The sequence below is a fragment of the Curcuma longa genome, chromosome 4, assembly GCF_044706935.1.
Source record: "Curcuma longa cultivar G26 ecotype Majalengka, Jawa Barat chromosome 4, ITB_CL_G26_1.1, whole genome shotgun sequence".
Taxonomy (NCBI): Eukaryota; Viridiplantae; Streptophyta; class Magnoliopsida; order Zingiberales; family Zingiberaceae; genus Curcuma; species Curcuma longa.
This window is the reverse complement of record NC_133864.1, coordinates 3,264,162-3,286,722: the sequence shown is the minus strand read 5'-3', so window position 1 is coordinate 3,286,722 and position 22,561 is coordinate 3,264,162. Positions and strand designations below refer to the sequence as shown.

At 38.7% G+C, this 22,561-nt stretch overlaps 1 protein-coding gene and 1 pseudogene across 1 annotated transcript; one reads left to right on the top strand and one right to left on the bottom strand.

The window, feature by feature from the left end:
• Positions 1-1,196: 1,196 nt before the first annotated feature.
• Positions 1,197-4,826, top strand: LOC141825997 (putative disease resistance protein RGA4). The gene has a single exon (XM_074713257.1). The coding sequence runs from the start codon at positions 1,197-1,199 to the stop codon at positions 4,824-4,826; it is 3,630 nt and encodes a 1,209-aa protein (XP_074569358.1).
• A 12,461-nt stretch (positions 4,827-17,287) lies between these two features.
• LOC141828572 (receptor-like serine/threonine-protein kinase SD1-8) lies at positions 17,288-20,651 on the bottom strand (annotated as a pseudogene).
• Positions 20,652-22,561: the final 1,910 nt, after the last annotated feature.

Sequence of the window (22,561 nt, the reverse complement as noted above, 5' to 3'; positions counted from 1 at the left end):
CTTTTATTCCATGATGGCTTTAAACATTATCCGAAATAGCTTCAAACCTTATCCGTCTAATGAATCCGAATTTGATTTGAGTCCTACTCAAGTCTCACTCAATCCTACTTAACTCGAGTCCAACTCGAGTCTTATTCAATCCGAATTGACTTGATTGATACTAAGGGCTGACACTAACAATTTTAGCATTGACAAAATTAAAAGAGTACAAGAAAGTTATTAGTATTATTCTAAAGTAAATTAGAGATGTATAGATTCTATGCTTAAAGTGAAGAAGATTGAATTTTCTAAACAATTTCTCTAAACTGATAAAGGTCATAAATTAAGAGTTTTTGAGCATGGTAAGAGTTAGGAGATCAAAAAGAACATATTGAATAAAGTTTGAATTGAAACAAACTTATCTAAATCTATCAATGAGATTTGGTCACTTTTGAAATTTTAAAACTTTAACATGAAAGAAAGCTATTGATAATGTCCTAGAGTAAATTAGATATGTCTAAATATTGTGTCAAAAATAAAAAAGATTAAATTTTTTTAAAATAATTTTTTAAAGAGTTTTTTAGCATGATGAGACTTAAGAGAGTAAAAGGAATCTATTTGGATAAAATTTAGATTGAAACTAACTTATTTAAGTTTATCAATAAGCTTTCATCAAAATTAATTGATGATTTAGATGCTTTTAAAATTTTAGCATTGATAAAATTAGAAGAGTAGAAGAAAATTATTGACGCTATTTTAGAATAAATTAGAGATGTTTAAATCTAAATATGATATTATACCAAAAATAAAGAAGATTAATTTTTTAAAATAATTTTTTTAAATTAATAGAGATTATAAATTAAGAATTTTTTTAGCACGATGAGACTTAAGCCAAAGGAACTTATTAGATTAAATTTCTTAATATTCCATCTTTAAAATACTAAGATGATGATATTTTGATAAAAAATAATATCAAAGATAGTGATGCGTAGATCAAAATAGCATGAGATGCCAATAGGTCTGAAGTGGCGATGCCTTTACCAAAACAACATCAATGGCGATGCCTTGACTAGGGCAGTTGTAAAACGATGATGCTTTAATTAAAATAGCACCAAAGCTACGATGATGCCTTAAGACCAAAGCAGTAGTACCAATTGTATTTACGAAAGCGCACCGAGGCGAGGTGGCATTCACCCCATTTCCTTGTTGTTCCTTCAATGGCTGCTTCGCGTTCCGCAGCATCATCGCTTCATCATTCTCTCTTCCCTCCCCTCACCCTCCTCTCCACCATCCACCGCTTGGATTCCTATCTCAGCAGTTGCCGAACCCCGCCTCCGTCCTCCGACCTTCACCGCCACCTACGCTCCCTCCACGCCTCCCTTGTCGGAGCAGCAAAGCGAGTAGACTACGCCACCCGCCTCCCTTCCTCCCTGAAGGGAAAATTTACGGATGCCGTCTTCGCCGCCGACGACTTGGTCGACCAGCTGGAATACGAGTCTCTGCAAAAGCAGGTTGAGGAAATGGAGAAAACCGAAGCGGAGCAGGAAGTCATCGGCCGGGAGATAGTGGATCTCAGTGTCTTCCGCGGATTCCAGACCGGCGAGGACGATGACGCCGCAAACCCAAAATTTGCTGCACCTTCGTCCTCGACCAGTGGAAGCTTGCGGCGGTCTGCGCTGAACACATCTGTGGAAACGGAGGTGAAAGGTGCGGAATTGACGCTCGGATCCAATACGGACCATGGCCAGGATGTTGATTCGCGTGTTCCTGCTCCGTCCATTTGTTGTTGCTTCTGTTTTTCCAAGACCAAGAAGCCAAGGGAAACTAGGTCTTCTAGGTTTCTCTCCTGCTGCCTCGGTTTCAACAAGGGCTCTCGTTCCACCGTCAATGGTAATCATGCTGCAAAGAAGGAAGATTCTATCACAGTTGCTGCAGGAACTGAAATTGATGGCGAAATTGGTAGTGGCACACAAAAGAATGATCACTCATCATCCCAAGCAAGCAATTCGGAGCGCCAAAAAATTTCTTTGGAAGAAATTATTGCTGATAGGATTATGAAAATTGTGGAATCGCTGGATATAATTTCTGCTCATCTCAGCGAGTCCATGGGAATCGCATTCTCAAAACGTGATCTTGAAAGTCCACATGAGATCTTGCCCAAAGAAAAAGCTGCCTCAAGTTTAAGTTTAGGAGAGGTGTTCCTCTACAATGATGAGAAGGAACAGTTGGTGAAAGAATTGTTGAAATTTAATGAGGATAATGTCTGTATCTTCCCCATATTGGGACTAGGTGGCGTTGGGAAAACTACTCTTGCTCACTTTGTGTATCAAGATGAGAGAATAGACAAGTACTTCCATACAAGGGTGTGGATTTGTGCCTCTGATGATCTCAATTCCATGAGAATTGCAGGAGTGACTGCAAATCCCCCTTCAATTAGCACACCCCTTGCTACTCGTGAGGTTGAGAAGTTGGAATTTTTGGTCAGGAACTTGCAGGATCAGTTGAAGGAAAAGAGATTCTTGCTTGTGCTTGATGATGTCGAGAGCATTGAGTGGGTCACGCAATTTGCCTCCTTGAAAGATTGTGGAAAAGGCAGCAAAATTGTCATCACAGCTCGAGAGGAAGGTGTGATAGATGAAAGAGGGAAGGGGAACAAAATCCTTCTCAAGGGACTAAAAGAAAATCCCTTTCTGTCGTTCTTCAACAGGTGTGCTTTCAATTGTGAAGATCCACAAAACTATTCGGAGCTACAGGTTATCTCCAAGAGGATATCTTCCTTGCTAAATGGTAATCCACTCGCAGCAAAGGCAGTAGGAGGGCTTTTGCAAACTGAATTTACGGATGCACACTGGACCAGAATTTTAAATGAGTTGCTGGAATTGGAAGATGGCCTTACTGACATTGTGCCTGTTCTTATGCTGTGTTACAATCATCTCCCTCCACACCTTAAGTGGTGCTTTGCATATTGTTCAGTATTCTCCAAAGGTTATCCATTTGATGCTCAAAACTTAATTAACATGTGGATATCATTAGGTTTCGTTCAACTAACAGATTCAAATAAGACAGTGGAGGATGTCGGACAAGAGTATCTTGATGGTTTACTATCCAGGTCTTTTCTTGAACTCCCTATCTACAATAGATCTTACTGGAGATCTAGATACTATGCAATGCACAACTTGATGCATGATTTGTCAAAATCTGTTGGAGTCAAAGAGTGTTTAGTGTATGAAAATGAAACCACTTACCAGCTTTATTTGGATCGGTGGATATACTTCAGATCCTTTATTTGCAACTCAGAGAATCTAATCAATTTTGGAGTACTATCGAGGATCAGGGTCCTGGACTTATCTTACAGTGGTATGAAGCAGCTATCAAATTCTATCGGTGATTGCATACACCTCAAATACTTGAATCTGGATGGGAATGACCTTTACAAGTTGCCTGAGTCATTGTGCAAGCTTTATCATTTACAATTTCTTGTAATTCCTGAGAAGTGCCACAGATTACCAAAAGGGACCAACAACCTAATCAATTTGCGGCATCTAAATGCTAGCGAAGAAGCAATCGCTTGGATAGCTAATAAAGGAAGGCTAGTTAGACTTCAAGAGTTGAAGAAATTCCATGTTAGATTAAACAAAGGATATGATATAGGGCAATTGAAGGACCTGATAGAGCTTAAGGGAGAACTTTGTATTCAGGATCTCGATGATGTTGGAAGAAAGGAGGAAGTGATCAAGGCTGACTTGAATGGAAAAACTAGAATTGAGAAGCTGCAACTGAAATGGCGAACATGGAGGAAGGAAAGACTCCGTATTGATGCACAGGAAGTACTTGAATGCCTCAAGCCGCCACTATGTCTCAAACAGCTGGAAATACATTGTTTTGGAGGAAGCCAATCTCCTGGTTGGCTAGAAGACCAATCTCTCAAATTCTTGCAATCTATCCATCTCAAAAGTTGTAATAAGTGGAATCAACTTCCACCATTCGGCCACCTGCCTCACCTTGAGGTTCTCAAAATTGAAGGTATGAACGTCATAGTAGATGGAGGCACAGGGATGATTGATCCTTACCCATCCTTGAGAGAGATATACTTGCATAACACATCGATAATGTTTGAGGGTATTTCGTGCCAAGAACAATGCTGCAAGTGCTTTCTTAAGCTTAAGAAATTAGTTGCTGTGAAGTGCAAAAAGGTAGGAGGATTACCTCCACTTGCATTGCTTTCATCACTGGAAGAGCTAGAGATAAAAAGGTCGCCTGATCTTGAAAGCGAGCTCTCCGGGTGTTTGAAGCACCTAAAGTCACTTACAACGTTAAAGATATCAGCACCAAACCTCACTCACTTTCCATGTCAGGTGTTGCAACACTTGAAGTACTTGGAAATTGATGGTTGTCAAAGTCTAGTATCTTGGTTGATCGACAACGAAGAGGATGTTCATCATTCATCTCTTGTATCTCTCAGCATTGTCAACTCACCCCTTCCAGAAGGACCAGTTCTAGTTAGATTCCTAACCTCTATTCGAGAGCTGCAAATTGATCAGTGCATCAAAATCTCATCCTTCAGCAAAGAGCAAAAGGAGTGGTTTGCAAGCCTGACTTCACTCGAGAAATTGTCCATTTCTAACTGTGTTGAACTACGTGAGCTACCTCCAAATCTGCATCGACTCCTTTCACTCAAGCAGTTGATTATACAAGGCTGTCCAAATTTAGATTCACTGCCCAGCAGTATGCCTGAGTCTCTCAAAGTATTCGAAATTTCGAAATGCAATTCAGTTCTAGTGTCCCAATTGCTAGGCGAGGAAGCTCCTGATTGGATTAAATGTATTCCCTTCCGATCTATTGCTTAAAGGCATGAGATATGTTCAGCAGAAGCAATGTAATCTGAACTGCAAAACTTATTTTTGGAGTGTGATAGAGTTGTGACTACATGGATTTTGAGATGAAAGAGTTGTGAGAAGGGATTTGCAGCACAGGATCTACTTAACTATCGGTAAGCAGATCAAACTTGCTGTTGTTTTGTGGAGTTAAAGATTCTATTGGTTTTTTTTATGTTGTTTAGAAAATTCTTTTTCTTCTCTATCTTTGTTCGTTTTCCAAGATCATTATATATTTTAGTACCTTTTTTCAGCTTCTATGGAAAACAAATTTCAGTTATATTTGGTCAATTCAGTCAATGGGTTTGATGAATAATTCTAGCCACAAAGGCCTTACAGATAGGGTTTGAATTGCTCTTGTTAGCTTTAGCTACTGATCTGAAGCGGGGTATTAAACAAGCCAAGGATGCTCAAGTCTGTGCTCACTTGTTGCAAGCTCTACATATCTGAAAGCCGAAGTGCACTTGCCCTGAAATCAATTGATCAAGTTTCTAAAGCACATCCGAAAGCTTTGGTCCTCAACAAATTCAAGGATGAGGTTTACAATCTAGTTGGATATACATTTGTTTCGCAACTCGCCATGGATGCAGCTCCAATAAGGAATGTAGTGTTTGACATGGTGAAAGCAGCCTTTGCATCCATCAATCTGGAGTTGCACTCTGGAAGCCACCCTCGTCTTGGAGTTGTTCATCACATCTGCTTCCATCCTTTGGCATAGGCTTCACTGGACCAAATTGCCGCGGTCGCAAAGTCAGTAGCTACCAACATTGGCTACAAGCTCAGAGGTCTCTATTACCTCTCTTCTCAGAGTAGAAAATTTCTTGTGGCTATATGAATGTACTTGATAAATTCTCTATGGAGCAGCTCATGAGGGAAAAAGAACTCTTGATTCAATAAGAAGAGAGCTCGGGTACTTCAAACCCAACTCGGTGGGAAACCAATGGATAGGCAGGCTAAAAAGCAAGAATGTATTTTTTAATTCTTTGTTTATAATAGTATCTGTACCTAGATCTTTTCTAATTCCTTTATTTGATGACTATATTTAACAATTAGTTCTGATAATGATTTCCTACTTATTGCAAATAAAAAGTATAAAAGCATCACCACAGTAAATTCCAACTAAGATCTTATCTAACGAACTTAAGTGTTTTTTTTTTCTTTGTATTTTCCTAAAGCATAACTGCTTTGGATCATATTTTAAACTTTTGTGAAATAAAACTCTTTCCCATCCTACTTCACATCTATCTATTTCAATAATTAGATAGTCTGAATTTATGGGTAATGTAAGTATTAGAAGATTTTTTACCAAAGTTTTGATTTGTCTAACCAAGTTTGTATTTTGCTGGTTAAAATATCTATATCTTTGTCATGTTATTGAGGTTTTATTATACAGAGGTTCATTAATTTTTTTATATTTTTTAAATAAGGCCTCGTATAATTTAGAAGTCCAAGAAAGGATCTAAATGTTTTTCTTTTATCTCCATTTTGTTTGGAAAGTCAAGTGTTTTAGAAAAGATAGGTGGTTGAAGAGAAATTCCACCTTATCCAATCTTAGTTCCTAAAAAGTTGATATGATTAACAGCTAATTTTATTTTCTTTCGTGAAACTATCAATCCATATTTTTCGAATAAATTGAAATGAGCATAGTATTATTCTTTGATTTTAGTAAAGATTAGTAAAAGTGGATATTCTTCTAAAAATATCATTTATTTTTTGTTGAAAAATTTGAGGGGTTATCTTAAGTCTAAAAGGATAACTAGTCATTCAAAATGTTCTTCAGGACAAGAGAATATTATCCATTCAATAGACTCTGGATGCATTTGGACACGTTAAAATCTAGATTTTATGTCGAATTTAGAATATCATTTTGAATTCTGGATCTTGTTTAGATATTGATCTTTGTCTGATATTTTATAATCATTTTCGTAATAATTATTATTGAGATGTTTATAATTGAATATCATTTTAGACGGTCCTCTTTTTTATTTTGCTCCTTTATTTTTATAAAGATCGGACTTCTATATCTAAATACAAATCTTTATATAGTGTCAACACTTAATAATTGGTTGATATGCATGGTACATTCTTCTTCGATTTCTCAAATATTATATTTTAAATCTTGTGCTTTTATAATGAGATCAAGATTGATAACGCACAGTATATTTTATCTCTCTCCCAATATTTGATTAAGGTTTCCCTTATAATTTTTAATTTTTCAACTTGGAATTGTATAACCTTCTTGTAATAAGTATTCACTTAGGTGATAGCACCACATGCACCATGATTGCTTTAATCCATATAACGACTTTTGCAACTTTATTAAGAACATGGTCTTCTGGTGGTTTGAATCCTTCAGGGATTTTCATATATATATCATTATCCAATGAACCATATAGATATGCAATGACCACATCCATTATTTACATGTTCAATTTTTCTAAAAACAGCAAAACTAATCAATAATCAGAAAGTAAATAGTGATATCTATCACAGGTGAATATGTTTCCTTATAATCTATTCTGTCTCTGTAAGAAACCTTGGGCTATAAGTTTGGCTTTGTATCTCACAATTTCATCCTTTTCATTCTTTTTTCGTACAAACACACATTTATATCCTACTGAGATTACATCTTTAGGTGTTTAAACTACGGACCCAAAGACTTTACACTTCTCTAGAGATTCTAATTCAACCTGTATAGCTACCTTCCATTTTGGCCAGTTATTTCTATCAGAAGAGAGATTTCAAGAAATGGCAGATCTATTCACTCTATCAATAACCGAGCCGGATCTGGTGTATCATAGGAGATTTGCCTTTTCTATTGATTCCTACGGGTTGGATCAAAAAAAATTCTTGAATCAGGTATTCAACTCCAGAGATGAATCGAAAAAGAAATCTTTATTGGTTCTACCTCCTCTTTTTTATGAAGAGAATGAATCTTTTTATCGAAGGATCAGAAAAAAATCGGCCCGGATCTACTGCGGGAATGATTTGGAAGATCCAAAACGAAAAACAGCGGTATTTGCTAGCAACAACATAATGGAGGCAGTCAATCAATATAGATTGATCCGAAATCTGATTCTATATATAGGATTTGGTCCCTGAGGGTTTAATATTTTTAACTAACATCTTGCCTTCATTCCCCATTGACGAAGGTTTTATTGCGTCGTCAGCCTAATTCCCTTAGAAGACCATCCTTTTTGCTTCTGTTTCATCTTCTTCCATAGGAATCAAGCAATTGATGTTGTAGGACAAGGACAATGGTTCTCCAATTAGGTTCCTTGTTGTTATTTATATATTTTCATATGTTAAACCATGTTCGGTTAAAATTAGATCTTGATTTTATTATATTTCTTATTCGGTTTATAGAACTTATACAATTTAAGATTTACAAATTCTTTCAAATCAGAGAAGGATGGAGGGTTTTCATGATAACTCTGGAAGAAAATAACTTAGTGAAAAGAACATTTTTCTAGCAAAAAAAATTCTCAAGCTATAGATTATTTCATCCTTACCTGTCTGACCAAGAGCTATATATCCTAACTCCTGCAAAAATAGTAAGCACAATCCAAATCCTGTCGATGAACATTCTCTGATCTTTACTCCCTTCTCCACACAAATGGGAAGAGAACTGCCTTCTCTGGCTGTAGAAGAAGAACAGGAACCTCCCTTTCTCCAAAGCTTAAAAATGGCTCTTGTAATTGATCGCATGTAGGCAAAGTGGAAACAGCTGGATCTCTTCACTGAATTGATAATCTAACCTAGTCAGAGATCATAAATATATCAGAAAGAAAGAAAGAAACAGACATGTATATCAGAAACGCCACTACATATGCGTGAAGACTTTGTGTCGACTTGACCAGTAAAAGGATATATATGTTTAATGGTAAACTAGTCATTAAAAAAAGACTTCGGTGTCATCTCTCTAGCGAGAGTCATTGCATTTCAAACAAGCTGAATATTTTATGTTGGATTTGATTTCCTGATGGGCTATTAACATACCTGATTGTTATTTCATACGAGCTTAGTAGAGACGACGACGGTGATTCTATTGCATTCAAGTCATTTTTAATTTGGCCATCGTTTATTATTCAGTTTATTTAATTGTTGTTGTAATTTCGATGTTAATTAGATCTTATGCATGAATTTTATTGTTAAGTTCATAATTAGGTTGCTAGAACTATTTAGAATTCATGATTAGGAAAGATCCAACGTAACATTTCATACTTAAGAGAAAAACATCTCTTTTTTTATATGGGGGTGAACGTACGATTAAGAGAAAAACACAACCGTGGGATGACCGTCACTTGGTAAACAATGTTAATTAATATTTAGTACCGGTTGTTACACATAGTCAAAGTATGGCTTGCTTGGTTGTTGATTTCAAAAAAGTTAATTTGACTCTTACTCAGACGAATATAGATCAATTTTTTAGTGGCATAAATTCTATTTTGAATTTCAATATACCCTATGTTGACATATGATTTTCTAAAATTTTTCACATAATTTCTCTTAGTATTTGTCATAAGTTTGTTCTAAGTCAACGAATAGCAAATGTAAATCTTATTTTTATTTTTGATATTTTTTAATTTGTTGTATGAAAAGATAACTTTTATTTTGACCTTCTATATATGAATCTAATTTTTTTTTGTCATCGTGGTATCTTTCCTTAGTTTGTTTTCTATTATTATTATTATTTAATTTTATGGTATGATTCCTTAACTTAATGCCCCTATAATTTATATAATTTTATACATCTCCTTTATTTTTATATGGGAGACTAAAATATTTATTCTCCACTTATCAAATCTTTTTTTATTTTTAATATCAGATTGAATAACTTTGTAAGTCATTTGATATAGTGGAAACCTACAACTCCCACGTGTCCTATATAGTCAACTGTCGTGCTGAGCTATCAATCAAAGTCAAGATGGGTCAAACATGACTTGAAAGGAATCAGACTCGGCTTAGATGGAACTCCAGTCAAGTCAAACTTGCTCGGTGCACTCATCCCAAGGAGTCGAGTTCGCTCGAGAACAAGTTAGTCACCGAGTTCATCTCTAACTCAGCCTCAATCGTCAACTTCACCTCCGACTCTGTCTCAGTCATCAACTTCATCCCTGACTCGGCCTCAATCGTCGACTTCACCTCCGACTCAGCCTCAGTCATCGGCATCATCTACCCTCAATGTCATTTAGTATCGATTTCACCTCTTTATCTGCTCCAAGCTCGGGGCCACAACCTACATGCCCTGCAAAAGATGTAGGAGCGTAGGAATAAGGAAGTGATATGACCGCTTCATTCATGAGATCGTTTCTTCTAGAAGATGTGGAGAACAGTAGAGCACATCCCGAAACATGTGGGTAACGAAAGCACACATCTAGAAACACATGATAAACAGATGTGCATGTCCTAGAGAATAGGCAAATTTACAACTCTTTAAAAGTCATCCGCCTCATGGGCGCAGATATGTGCACACAAAATCTTACTTTTCCTTAGACAATCTTCCTTGCTGAAGAAAATTTTAACTTGACCATCGGAGTAACTTGCTGGGAACCACCACCGGTGTTATTCTAACCTTCTTATGGAATAATTTTCAGGTCTTTTTACTGTCCTCGGTGATGATCTCCGAAAAAGTGTGTACATTAGCTCGTTCGCTGATTGTTGGCTTGACCATTCACAGTATTTGACTGGAATATCATTCAATACTTTATTTCCTTAGACACTTGCATACCTCTATTTGATTATTGGTCTCCTTAATTTTTTTATTACTTTTTCTAAAATTTCATGGTATTCATTAGCTTAATATTCCTATAATTCACCTAATTTTATACATCTCTTTTATTTTTATATGGAGGACTAGAGTATTTACCCTTCACTCATCAAATATTTTTTTTCATTTTTAATATCAGAATGAATAACTTTGTAAGTCATTTGATGTGGCAGAAACCTACAACCCCCACGTGTCCCGTGTGGTCAAGAGTCGTCTTGAGTTGTTAGTCAAAGTCAAGGCGAGGGGCAAACGTGACCTGAAAGTAATCGAACTTGGCTTAGAAGGAACTCAGGTCAAGTTGAACTTGCTCAGTGCACTCTTCCCAAGGAGTCGAGTTCGCCTAAGAACAAGTTATTCATCGAGTCATCTCCGACTCGGCCTTAGATGTCGAGTTCACCTTCGACTCGGCCTCAGTCACCGACTTCACCTTCGACTCGGTCTTAGTCGTCAACTTCATCCCCGACTCGGCCTCAGTCGTCAACTTCATCCCCGACTCGACCTGAGTCATCGACTTCACCTTTGACTCAGCCTCAGTCGTCAACTTCATCCCTGACTCGGCCTCATCGATTTCACCTTTGCCTCGGCCTCAGTCGTCGACTTCATCCCTAACTCGGCCTCAGTCGCCGACTTCACCTTCAACTCGACCTCAATTGCGGACATCGTCTACCCTTAAGGCCATTTAGTATCGACCTCACCTCTTCATCTGCTCCCGGCTTGGACCCACACCCTACGTGGCCCCGTAGAAGATGCGGGGGCAGAGGGATAAGGAAGCGACATGACTGCTTTATTCATGGTATCATTTCTCCGAAAGATATGGAGAATGGTAGAGCACATCCCAGAATATGTGGGTAACGGAAGCACACATCTTGAAACATGTGATAAACGAATGTGCATGTCCTGGAGAACAGGTACATTTATAGCTTATTAAAAAGTCATTCACCTCTATGGGCATAGGTATGCCTATGCAAAATCTTACTTTTCCTTAGGCAATCTTCCTTGCTGAAGAAAATCCTAACTTGACTGTCGAAGTGGTTTGCTGAGAACACCCCTGGTGTCATTATAAGTTTCTTGTGGAGTGCTTTTTAGGTCTTTTTACCCTCCTCAATGATGATCTCCGACAAACATGCACATCAACTCGTTCATTGACTGGTGATTTAACCATCTACGGTATTTGGTCGAAACATCATTCAATATCTTATTTTTCTAGACACTTGCATACCTCTATTTTGATTATTGTGCGTGGTCTCCTTAATTTTTTTTCTATTACTTTTTCTAAAATTTTATTTTCATAATTCATTAGCTTAATGTCACTACAAAAATATAGGCATTTTGCGACGAATTTGGCGACGAAAAAATCAAAAATTTTCGTCGCCAAATTTTTTTGCGACGAAATTTGCTTTTTTTCGTTGCAAATGGCGCGTCGCAACTCTCGGCGACGAAAAATTATAAATTCGTTGCAAATTTGGCGACGAAAATATCTTTCGTCGCCAAATTCGTCGCCAATTTGGGGACGAAAATCAGAATTCGTCGCCAAATTTGGGGACGAAAATCAGAATTCGTTGCAAATTTGGCGACGAAAATATTTTTTTGAGGACGTCGCCAAATTCGTCGCCAATTTGGGGACGAAAATCAGAATTCGTCGCCAAATTTGGGGACGAAAATCAGAATTCGTCGCCAAATTTTGGGACGAAAATCCAAATTTTGGGACGAAAATCAGCCAATTCGTCGTCGCCAATTTGGGGACGAAAATCAGAATTCGTCGCCAAATTTGGGGACGAAAATCAGAATTCGTCGCCAAATTTGGGGACGAAAATCAGAATTCGTCGCCAAATTTGGGGACGAAAATCAGAATTCGTCGCCAAATTTTGGGACGAAAATCAGAATTCGTCGCCAATTTGGGGACGAAAATCAGAATTCGTCGCCAATTTGGGGACGAATTCTGATTTTCGTCCCCAAATTTGGCGACGAAAATCTCTTTCGTCGCCATAGTGGATGAGCAAAAGAAGAGAATTTTACGGTCAATTGACGACGAATTTGGCGACGAAAATTTATTTTCGTCGCCAATTTGGCGACGAAAAACTAAAATTCGTCGCCAATTGGCGACGAAAAGTAGTTTTTCGTCGCCAAATTACGATATAACACTATTTTTCGATATATTTGCAACGAATTCATGATTCGTCGCAAAATTCGTCGCTAAATTAAAAAAAAAATCATAGTTTCAATTTATTTCTTCAAAATATGGATCCTGTTTACATATACAAACATTCCAAATTATAATCATCACATAATTCACATCCTATCACATCCTATATTACAATTACTCACATATCAACATTTAAACACATTCTAATTATCATAACAATCCATAACATCATATATACAATAAACAAAAAGTATCCAAAGTATCAAACATAACAAAAGTATCCATAACAACATAACAATTACTCCCAAGTATCAAACAATTCATAACATCATCCAAACATAACATCCATTCATAATAAAGTATCAAAATGATAAGAAACAAAAAGTATCACCGTCCACGGCATCGGCCTCGGATAATACTTTCTGCATCACTTTCTTCTTCATCGTAGTTTTTTTTTCTTTTCCTACATAAGAAAACAAAAATATTATAACTTTATTTTGTACAAGTATAAAATGTAAAAACTTACTTCTTAGCCATCCTTGGTTTCATCAACCCTGTTCAAAATAAAAGTACAATATTAATCAATAAAAAATAAAATATTTATAAATTAAAAAAATTAAAGCAATACTAATTATGAAAAAAATTAATTAATACACAACTAGGCTACGAAGAATCGTCGTCGCCACCGTCATCATCGGCATTACCGTCTTCACCGGGAACAAGAGGAAGCTGACTCGGAGCGGACCCTAACTCGGAGCGGACCCTTCATAAAAAAAACATACACCAGACAAAGTGAGTATACAAAGGCTAAAACAATTTTGATGCAACCAAAATATAATCTTTTGACATGTGAAAGAAAGTAGCTTTAGAGAGATATCTGTGCTGGAAATTGTGTTCTTTCATCACCATCAGTCCATGCATATGAGTTGATGTTTATCTGGCCACGGCTTGTGGCCTCAAAGATGCCATGTAGTGGAGTTAAGGGAAGGATAGTAATGGTCATTGCTCCGGCAGGCCATTACTTGATCTATTTAACTACAGTGATCGGAAATTACATGACATTTTTTTTTACAAAAAAAAAGATAATGTCATGTAATTCCGATCACTGTAGTTAAATAGAAAAGGTGGTAATCATTCTTCAATATTTTTGACATAGTTGAAGTGAGGTGAAGATAAACCTGCCAAAGATCAAAATTGCAAAGGGTAAATGGAGAATAGTGTAAATTCTAAAATTCTTTCTAACAATAGATCCATATCCTTCCTTTTCTTATGCACTGCTAATAGTGTAAATGGAGAATACAACAGACCTGAATCTTGACTATCCGTTGCCTAGTAATTAAGAACTCTTTTCAACCTGAATACAACAGACCTGAATTTTAGAGTTCAAGGAGTAATTTAGGATTTACGAGGTTTAGGGAGTGATAACTTGTACACTTGTCCTACCACATTTATTGCAATCTAAATAGCAACATTAGCACAATAAAAATATTATGTATTCTACCAAAAATCTAATACCAACCATAACATTTCTAAGCATATGAGGTAGAAACTATCTTTGATAAGCATCATGAAAATTAACCTAGGAAAATTTTTTTAACATGAAAATTAACCTATACAAGGAAAAATAACCTTGACAGCTAGAATTAACCTTGACAGATAAAATTAACCAATACAAGCAACATTAGCGTCGCCAAGGGCTGGCCAGCGCCGGCAAGCGACGGTCAGCGCCGGCAAGCGACGGCCAGCGCCGGCGGCCACCGACGGCCAGCGCCGGCAAGGGACGGCCAGCGCCGGCCAGGGGCGGCCAGCGCCGGCCAGGGGCGGCCAGGGCCGGCCAGGGGCGGCCACCGCCGGCCAGGGGCGGCCAGCGCCGATAAGGGCCGGCCAGCGCCGGCAAAGGCTGGCCAGCGCCGGCAAGCGGCGGCCAGCGACGCCCGACGGCGGCCAGGGACAGGCAGCGCCGCCCGACGTCCGGCGATGTCCCTCCAACGGCGTCGGCGGCGAAAAACACAGAAGAAAAGAGGAAAAAGGAAGGAGGAAGGTTACCACGTGAGGAGGAAAGCTTTCGGAGAGATCTCGGCGACAAATCAGGGAGATCCGGCGAGGGAGAACTTCGGCGAGGGATAGATCCGGCGAAATCAGCGAGATCCGGCGGCGAGGGAGAGCTACGGTGAGGGAGAGAACCAGCGAGGAAGAGCTCCGGCGAGGAAGAGAGCTCCGGCGAGGGAAAGATCCGGCGAGGGAGAGAGGGAGAGATCCGGCGAGCGAGATTCGGCGAGAGAGACTTCGGCAGCAGAAACTTCGCGTGGGAGAAGAAAAGGAAAGTTCGGATCTAGGGTTTAATTAAGTTTTTTGCGACGAAAACCGATTCGTCGCCGAATTCGTCGCCAAATTGGCGACGAACAGCTTATTCGTCGCCAATTTGGCGACGAATTTGCATATTCGTCGCCAATTTGGCGACGAATACAATGTTCGTCGCCAACTTAGCGTGGAATTAGGGAAAAATTGTTCGGCTGTAGGGTTTTTGCGACAAAACACAGTTCGTCGCCAAATTCGTCGCCAATTGGCGACGAATACGATGTTCGTCGCCAACTTAGCGTGGAATAAGAGAAAAATTGTTCGGCTGTAGGGTTTTTTGCGACAAAACATAGTTCGTCGCCAAATTCGTCGCCAATTGGCGACGAACATCGAGTTTCGTCGCCAATTTGGCGACGAACAGCGAGTTTCGTCGCCAATTTGGCGACGAATTCTCCGTTCGTCGCAAAATTTCATCCCTATAAACCAATTTTTTAAATTATAATTTAGCGACCGAATCGGAGTTCAGTCGCTAATTTAGTCAGAATTATCTAGTCATTGATCAAATTAAATGAAGTAATTAGTCTGATTGTTGAATCATCAAAACATGCCAGCAATTTAATGATGAAATAAATCATAATAATAAAAGTTATTTTATAAAATAATAAAGATCATTTAATAAAAAAAATCATTGCTCACCGACAAAGGCGAGAAGGCCGAAGGGTTAGGGCGCGAAAGCGAAGGCGTAGGCCGTAGGCGCGAAGGCGAAGCGCGCGCAGGCCCGGCCGAAGGCGAAGGCGCACTGGCACAGGGTCGGGGCCGTCGGGCGAAGGCGAACGGCGACTTGGAAATTTCTATTCAAATCGGGGATTCATATTTCAGAGCGGAAGAAAGGTGAACGATTTTTAGAATTTTTTGAGAATTTTAAGGGGTTTTCGGGACTCTAATCGATTAAACCAATTAATAAATTTATTTTAATAATTTTTATTTTTTAATATATATATTGATATATTGAAAGTTTGGGCCCCCTACTTTAAAAGGGGGCCCTAGGCATAGGCCTTAGTGGCCTATGCCTAGAGCCGGCCCTGAGTATCAATGAATTATGTCATGTTATTGATCGCAACAAGCTTGGCATGCGTTGAGCAATACCCACATGTTACATCATTTGTTTACATTTTTTTTAATTACTATTTTTTCTTTTTAAAAAACTTACATATGCACTTCGATGCCGACCCTATAGCGATTTGAAGAGAGGTAAATCATGATAATTGAGCGACTTCTTCAGATATCTCTTGTGACAATCTATCACCTGGATATCAACTCAATTATGCCTGCAGAGTCAATTCTATCTTTTACTTGGTCTATAATTCGCTTGATCCATTGTGTAAAGTTTAACAAGAATGTTTGGAGGAGTCATATGGAAGAAGACACAAGAAGATGAATAGTAGGTATATATTATGTAGTATATGTAGTATTTGTTTTGAACTTAGTCAACCGTTATTATATTTGTATGTTGATTCGATTAAGATCAGGGGATGAGTTGACTTTTCGATGTAGCCAAGCTCTTTTGGTAGGTCGGATATATGTCAAGTCAGTTTCTGTCGGGTCAACAGTTGCCCGATCAAGTGACACAAGGACTTTGGGACACCTAGGAGAAACTGTTTGGCTCCAATGAAAGTTTTCGGCGACAGCAAACTAGTAAGGGAAATTGAAAGGATTGAAAAAGGGGTTAAAAGGGAGACTAAGACAGACTTGATGAGATCCTTCGAACGCTCAAGTCCAATTCTGAAGGAGAGTTAGTAAATAGCGAATAAGTAAAACTAGTAATGTCCAATGTACCTATCAAAAATGACGCTATTATCTTACATCAGAGTGAAGGATGGTCAGGATTCTTTAAAAAAAAACATCTCTTTCTTCTTCACCAAAGGTGCACCCTTCTGTAACAAGCGTCATAATAACTGTCATGTCACATCCGAATGCGAGAGCAGTTTTTTTTAGTTCGATCCTAGATCAGACTGTTTGGACTTAAGTCGGACGTGATTCGAGCTAACTCAAGTCAAACTTGACTGACTTGATCCAAGTTTGATCATGAATTAACTGACTCGACTATTCAAGTGTGTTGACCAACTCCTGGATCTGCCACGTGACTGAAAGTTGAACACACAAAAAACTTAGTCTATTTACATTCGACCAAAAAAAGGTTCAATAACAAAAATATACTTCTCTTTCTGTTGACTCGTGGCAGAATCTATTGTGAGTGGCCACACAATTATTTTGTCGACAAGTTCAAATTCACACCCTTCATCTTCCATCTACCATGCTCATGGTCAATTGAGGGGGAGTTGAGAGTGTCGACCAAGTTCTTGTATCTTCTGAGGTAAATGCAGGTTGCCGGGGTGCCTGCAAAACTGGTGGGTTCTTGTTCACCAACACGGCAATGATAGAATCCATTGTTGGCCGATCATTCGGAACATCTTGGACGCATAACAGCCCCACTTGAATGCATTTAGCCACTTCAGCAACCGGGGAACGATTCTTTGAGGGCGGGATCTACCAGCTCGCAGCATCTTCCTTCGGCCCAAAGTTTCCATGCCTGTAGTGAATCAAGGATGAATGTATTTGATCACAAACGACAACGGGAATGGAGGTACTTACAAATCCAAGAAGATTCAATGAACCATTCAATGGGTAAGACCCTTTGTTTCTTCTTCCTAAATTATCTCCAGTATAATTACGCCAAAGCTAAATACATCTGATTTTTCTGAAAAACGGCCATACAAACCATATTCTGGTGCTATGTAACCACTGCCATTCATCATCAAACGAACAAGTTTAAGAGATGACATACTAAAAATAAATTGACATGGTAGTAGTTTACTTACTATGTTCCAACTATTCTTGTAGTATTTTCTTCCTTTTGTTTCCCACCAAATATCCTCGCCAAGCCAAGTCTGAAATTTTGGGATTCATGTCGTAATCTAACAATATGTTGTCAGTCTTCAAATCTCTATGTATAACCCGAAGTCTGGAGTAGCGATGGAGGTAAAGAAGTCCTTGTGCAACGCCTTCAATTATTTGGAACCTCATTTCCCAATCTAATTTCAACGACTGATTTGAATCTGGAAACATTTATATATTCATAGAATTAAATGAAATAGTATGTAGATATACCCAGATCCCTTTAATAAAATCTGACTCAATATGTGTAGGAAATCAGACTAACCGAATAGGTATTTGTCCAAACTATGATTAGGCAGATACTCATAGATAAGTATCTTCTCATCTTGATGACTGCACCAACCTAAAAGCTTCACTAGATTAGTGTGTTGTAGTCTGGCTATCAGCTCAACTTCATTTCTGAATTCGACAAAGCCTTGTTTTGAAGTCTTGGATAGCCTTTTCACCGCTATATCCTGACCATCCTGTAACTTTCCCTGAGATACAATGAAATGGTATTAATTCAAAAAGCCATCATACATGTAAGCTTAAGTTTGTTTCAATTTATAAGTGGCATGAACTAATCTACTATCATCGTCGTCGTCGTCATCATCAAGCTGTGTTTATCCAACTATTGAAGCTTGGTTACATGGTACAAAAATAACACAAATGTTTATAGACCAACATGCTATTAAAAGATCGGTAAGTTCTCACCTTGTAGACAGAACCAAACCCACCTTCTCCAAGCTTGTTCGTAAGGGCAAAGCCATCTGTCGCTTTAAGTATACTAAAAAAATCAAGTAAGGGTACATCAATGATACTGCCCCCATCAAGACTTCTCAACTCTTCCAATCTTGTTGCATTTTCCTTGTGCTTCGCTGCATTCAAGAAGAGTATTTGATGATCACAATTCGATTAATCATAAGAATTCCTAAATTGATTGCTCATATATTGAGATTGCTACATGATCGTCTGTGAATTGTCCTCCAGAAATAGAATGCAGTTCCTGAGAGTAGTATCAGAATAAACCCTACTGTTAGCATAATAGCAAGTAAAAGCATCGACTCATTTGACGATCCTTCATTTTGACTGTCCGAATCTGCATAAGATAAAAGCAATTTTCAGAACATGATCTTTCCATTAGATCCTTAGCCTTCTGCACTTCCAAACTTCTAAAATGGACGAGAGTAAACAAAAATAAGAATACAGCAATTTTCAATTACACTTAATTTCCTCAAGAAGACAAGGAACTTTGAGACAACCAACAGGTAACAATAGCGATATACCGAGGCCATCACTGCAATTATCACCCTAACCAAAGAACTAGATGCTTACCTAAATCGGATGCAGTAACACGCACAAAGAGTTCATCCCTACTCAAATTCTGCACAAGATCAGCTAAATCTCCAAACCAAACCAGGCATCTAGTGCTGCTGCCGATGCTTATCGTTCCGGAGAAGGAGTAGGCTGTGCAGTTGCAAGTCGCGGAGCAATTGGCTCTACACTCATTCTCACTAGCATCTCTCAGTAGTAGCATACGATCAGGCAATTTCATGTTATTATAAGGAACATAATCTGCTCCCCTGTTGCAATCCCCAGCAGTAGCTCTCATGCAACCCCCTGAGTAATTTCCAGCATCCCACTGACTGAAACTTCTGGGCACAAACCCGTTGAGGCATTTACACGAAAGGGTAGTGGGCTGACTGCCATCGCACACGCCGTTAGGCCCGCACTGGTTGTAGAACTCGCAGGGCTTGCTCGGGAGGTTGGGGACGGATCCTTCTATGACCCAACTACCGGAGCTCGCGTTCCAACTCAAGAGCTGGGAGAAGCCCGATTCCTGGATCACGACTCTGGAGACCGCCGAGCCCTCCGTGACGGTGAACCACCAGGAGACCCTATCTCCGTCGACGGCGATCGAGTGGACGTACGCGTTGGTGCTGTTCGCGGTGATGATGCGAGTGGAGTTGATCTCCAGCCCCGGCGCGCTCCGCAGGTTAGATCTCCAGTAGGGCTCCGATCCGCGCCAGATGAACCCCTGCATCGACGTCCTCGGATCGATCCCCAAGGTAAAACTACCCGACGCGGGATCGTCCTCGGCTCGCCGCGACACGCATCTCGTCGGCGAGGCTATGCCGGGGCGGAGGTACGACGTCAGCCTCATTTCCGGGAGCAGGGTGTCGGTTGGGTGATCGAAGCTCTGCCAGATGAATCTATCCTTATCGCCTGCTGCTACTCTCAAGACGAGGTTGCCGGAATCCAAGAGCACTGCTTCATCGGCGGTGCCACTGGAAGCCGCTGAGGTATCGGAAGACCAGATTTTGCTTCCTCTGCTGCTGTATGCCACTAGATTGCCGTCGATTTCCAGGGTTAGGTTCCCGTAGGCGTCGCGGAGGGGGCTGTCTCGGTTGGCGACCCACACCACTGCTCCGTCGGCGACGTTGTGGTAGCGAATGCCGAGGTAGTAGCGGGCAGGGACGGAGGCTCCTAGGCGGAAGAAACCGAGGGCGAAGCTTCCGGCGGAAGAGACGATAGTTCGATTGAGGGAGATGGAGTCGCCGGGTCGGAGTGTGTACTCCTCCGCATGAACTGTTTGGCGGTGGGAAGAGGAGAGGAGGAAGAAGAAGAAGAGGACGAGGAATGGAAGGGCCATGATCGAGCTCGAGTCCTCTCTGCAAGGAGGAGAGAGATAAGAAGGGCCGAAGACGACGAAGCGCGGGTTGCCATTTCCGTGCTTCTCGTGACGTCCTGGTTTGAAAAAAGCGCCGGTTTGACCAGCCGCAATTCTTATCAGAATCAAATTGAACTGCATCAGAAAGAGTTTAATTTGTATTTAATTTTTTATAAATATTTTATATTGTATTTGTTCGATTTTAAACTCCGAATTAGACGGCGTTTAAATTTCTTAATATTTAAATTTTTTATTTTATATTATTTTATTATGGAACAAATATAAATAAATTAGTGTTGAATTAAAAAGGGAAATAAATAGAGTGAAGGGGTGAAACAATTCCAAACTTTTTGCTAGTGGCCTTCTCATCCAACTCAACCGGGTTTAATTTCATTGGACCTCCTCGTCTTGGACCTCCTCGTCTTTTCAACTAAGCGTAGTTGGGATTGCTTCGTCCCTGATAATGATGCCACGATAGGATATTTAGGTTATCACTCAGACACTTATAATTTGATTCCCAACTACGACGTATTTATAAGAATTTTCCTCCAAATAAGAAATAGGAAGCGCAATCAAGGATGCTGGATGTATCCCCAGCTACGACGTATTTGTAAGAATTTTTCTCCAAATAACAGTAAGCGTTCTAGTGATAGAATACTCATTTTCAGGTAGTCGAGAGTAAGTAACATGTTGAGCTGATTACTGCGTGCACTTTCCGATTCGAACTCAAAACCTCAAGGGAATAGGCGTCCCCATACCACTTGGGATAAGACACTTCATGAATGATAGAGGGTGCTCTTAGTTATCTTTTAAAAAAAAGACACATCTTTTTTGAAAAATAAAATTTCACCTTAGTATTTTTGTTATCTCAAAAATACTTTTATTCTACCGTTATTAAAATAACTACGTGTAACTGCTATAACAAGTTTAGCTCAATCAAAATTACTATATAAAGTATTGTTATATTAAAATATTTTTTATTAATTTAATCAAAATTACTTCAATTTAGCTAAATTGATTTATAATACGTATTAATTTAATTTTGATTAAGTTAAAATAATTTTGATAAGTTTAGATAATTTTGATAAATTGATAAAGATTATTTTGATATAATTATATTATATATATAATAATTTTGATAAATTAAATAATTTTATTTTATATTATAGTAACTACTATTTAATATGTTGTAACAGTTGTAATATAATTGTCACAACAACATGAAATAAAAATATACATATGTAAAATATTAGTGTAACTTTTTTTTATATATAAAAGGGGCTAATAAAATAAAATTACAAAGTCAAAGATAGTGAAACGGTCTAGTCTCTATTGTTGGGTGGGAAGGAAACTGACTTTGATTACAATTATCAAGTATTGCCGTTGTTGACTTGTTCAAAGACTTTGACTAATGATGGCTTAGTGATCGTTCCGTGGATTACATAATTTTCCCGCATAATTAATTTGTTTGAAGAACCAAATCTCTAAGTCAGAACAAAATCTCTCAATCTCAAGTTTGGCAGTGTTTGAAAGTTGTTTCCCACATATTATATTATATTATATTATATTATATATATAGCAATATTAATATATTAAATTCAAATTTAAAAATTAAAATAGTTCAGTTGGACCTAATCCAGGTCAATTAAAATCATTGTCTACAAAGAAAATCATATAATGATATTCTATTGATCATTACACTAATCTCTACAAGCATTATTGTAGATTAAAGGTATAGAAAAGATTGGTAAAGGATTGAGAATTCCACCTATACAACTGTATGAAATTATTGAATCGAATGTGATTCCTTTAAGCTAGTATTACAAGGTTTTTGAAGAAGATAATTCATCTCCCTTCGATGATACTCATGGCTAGTTCTTGTGCCAGGGAAT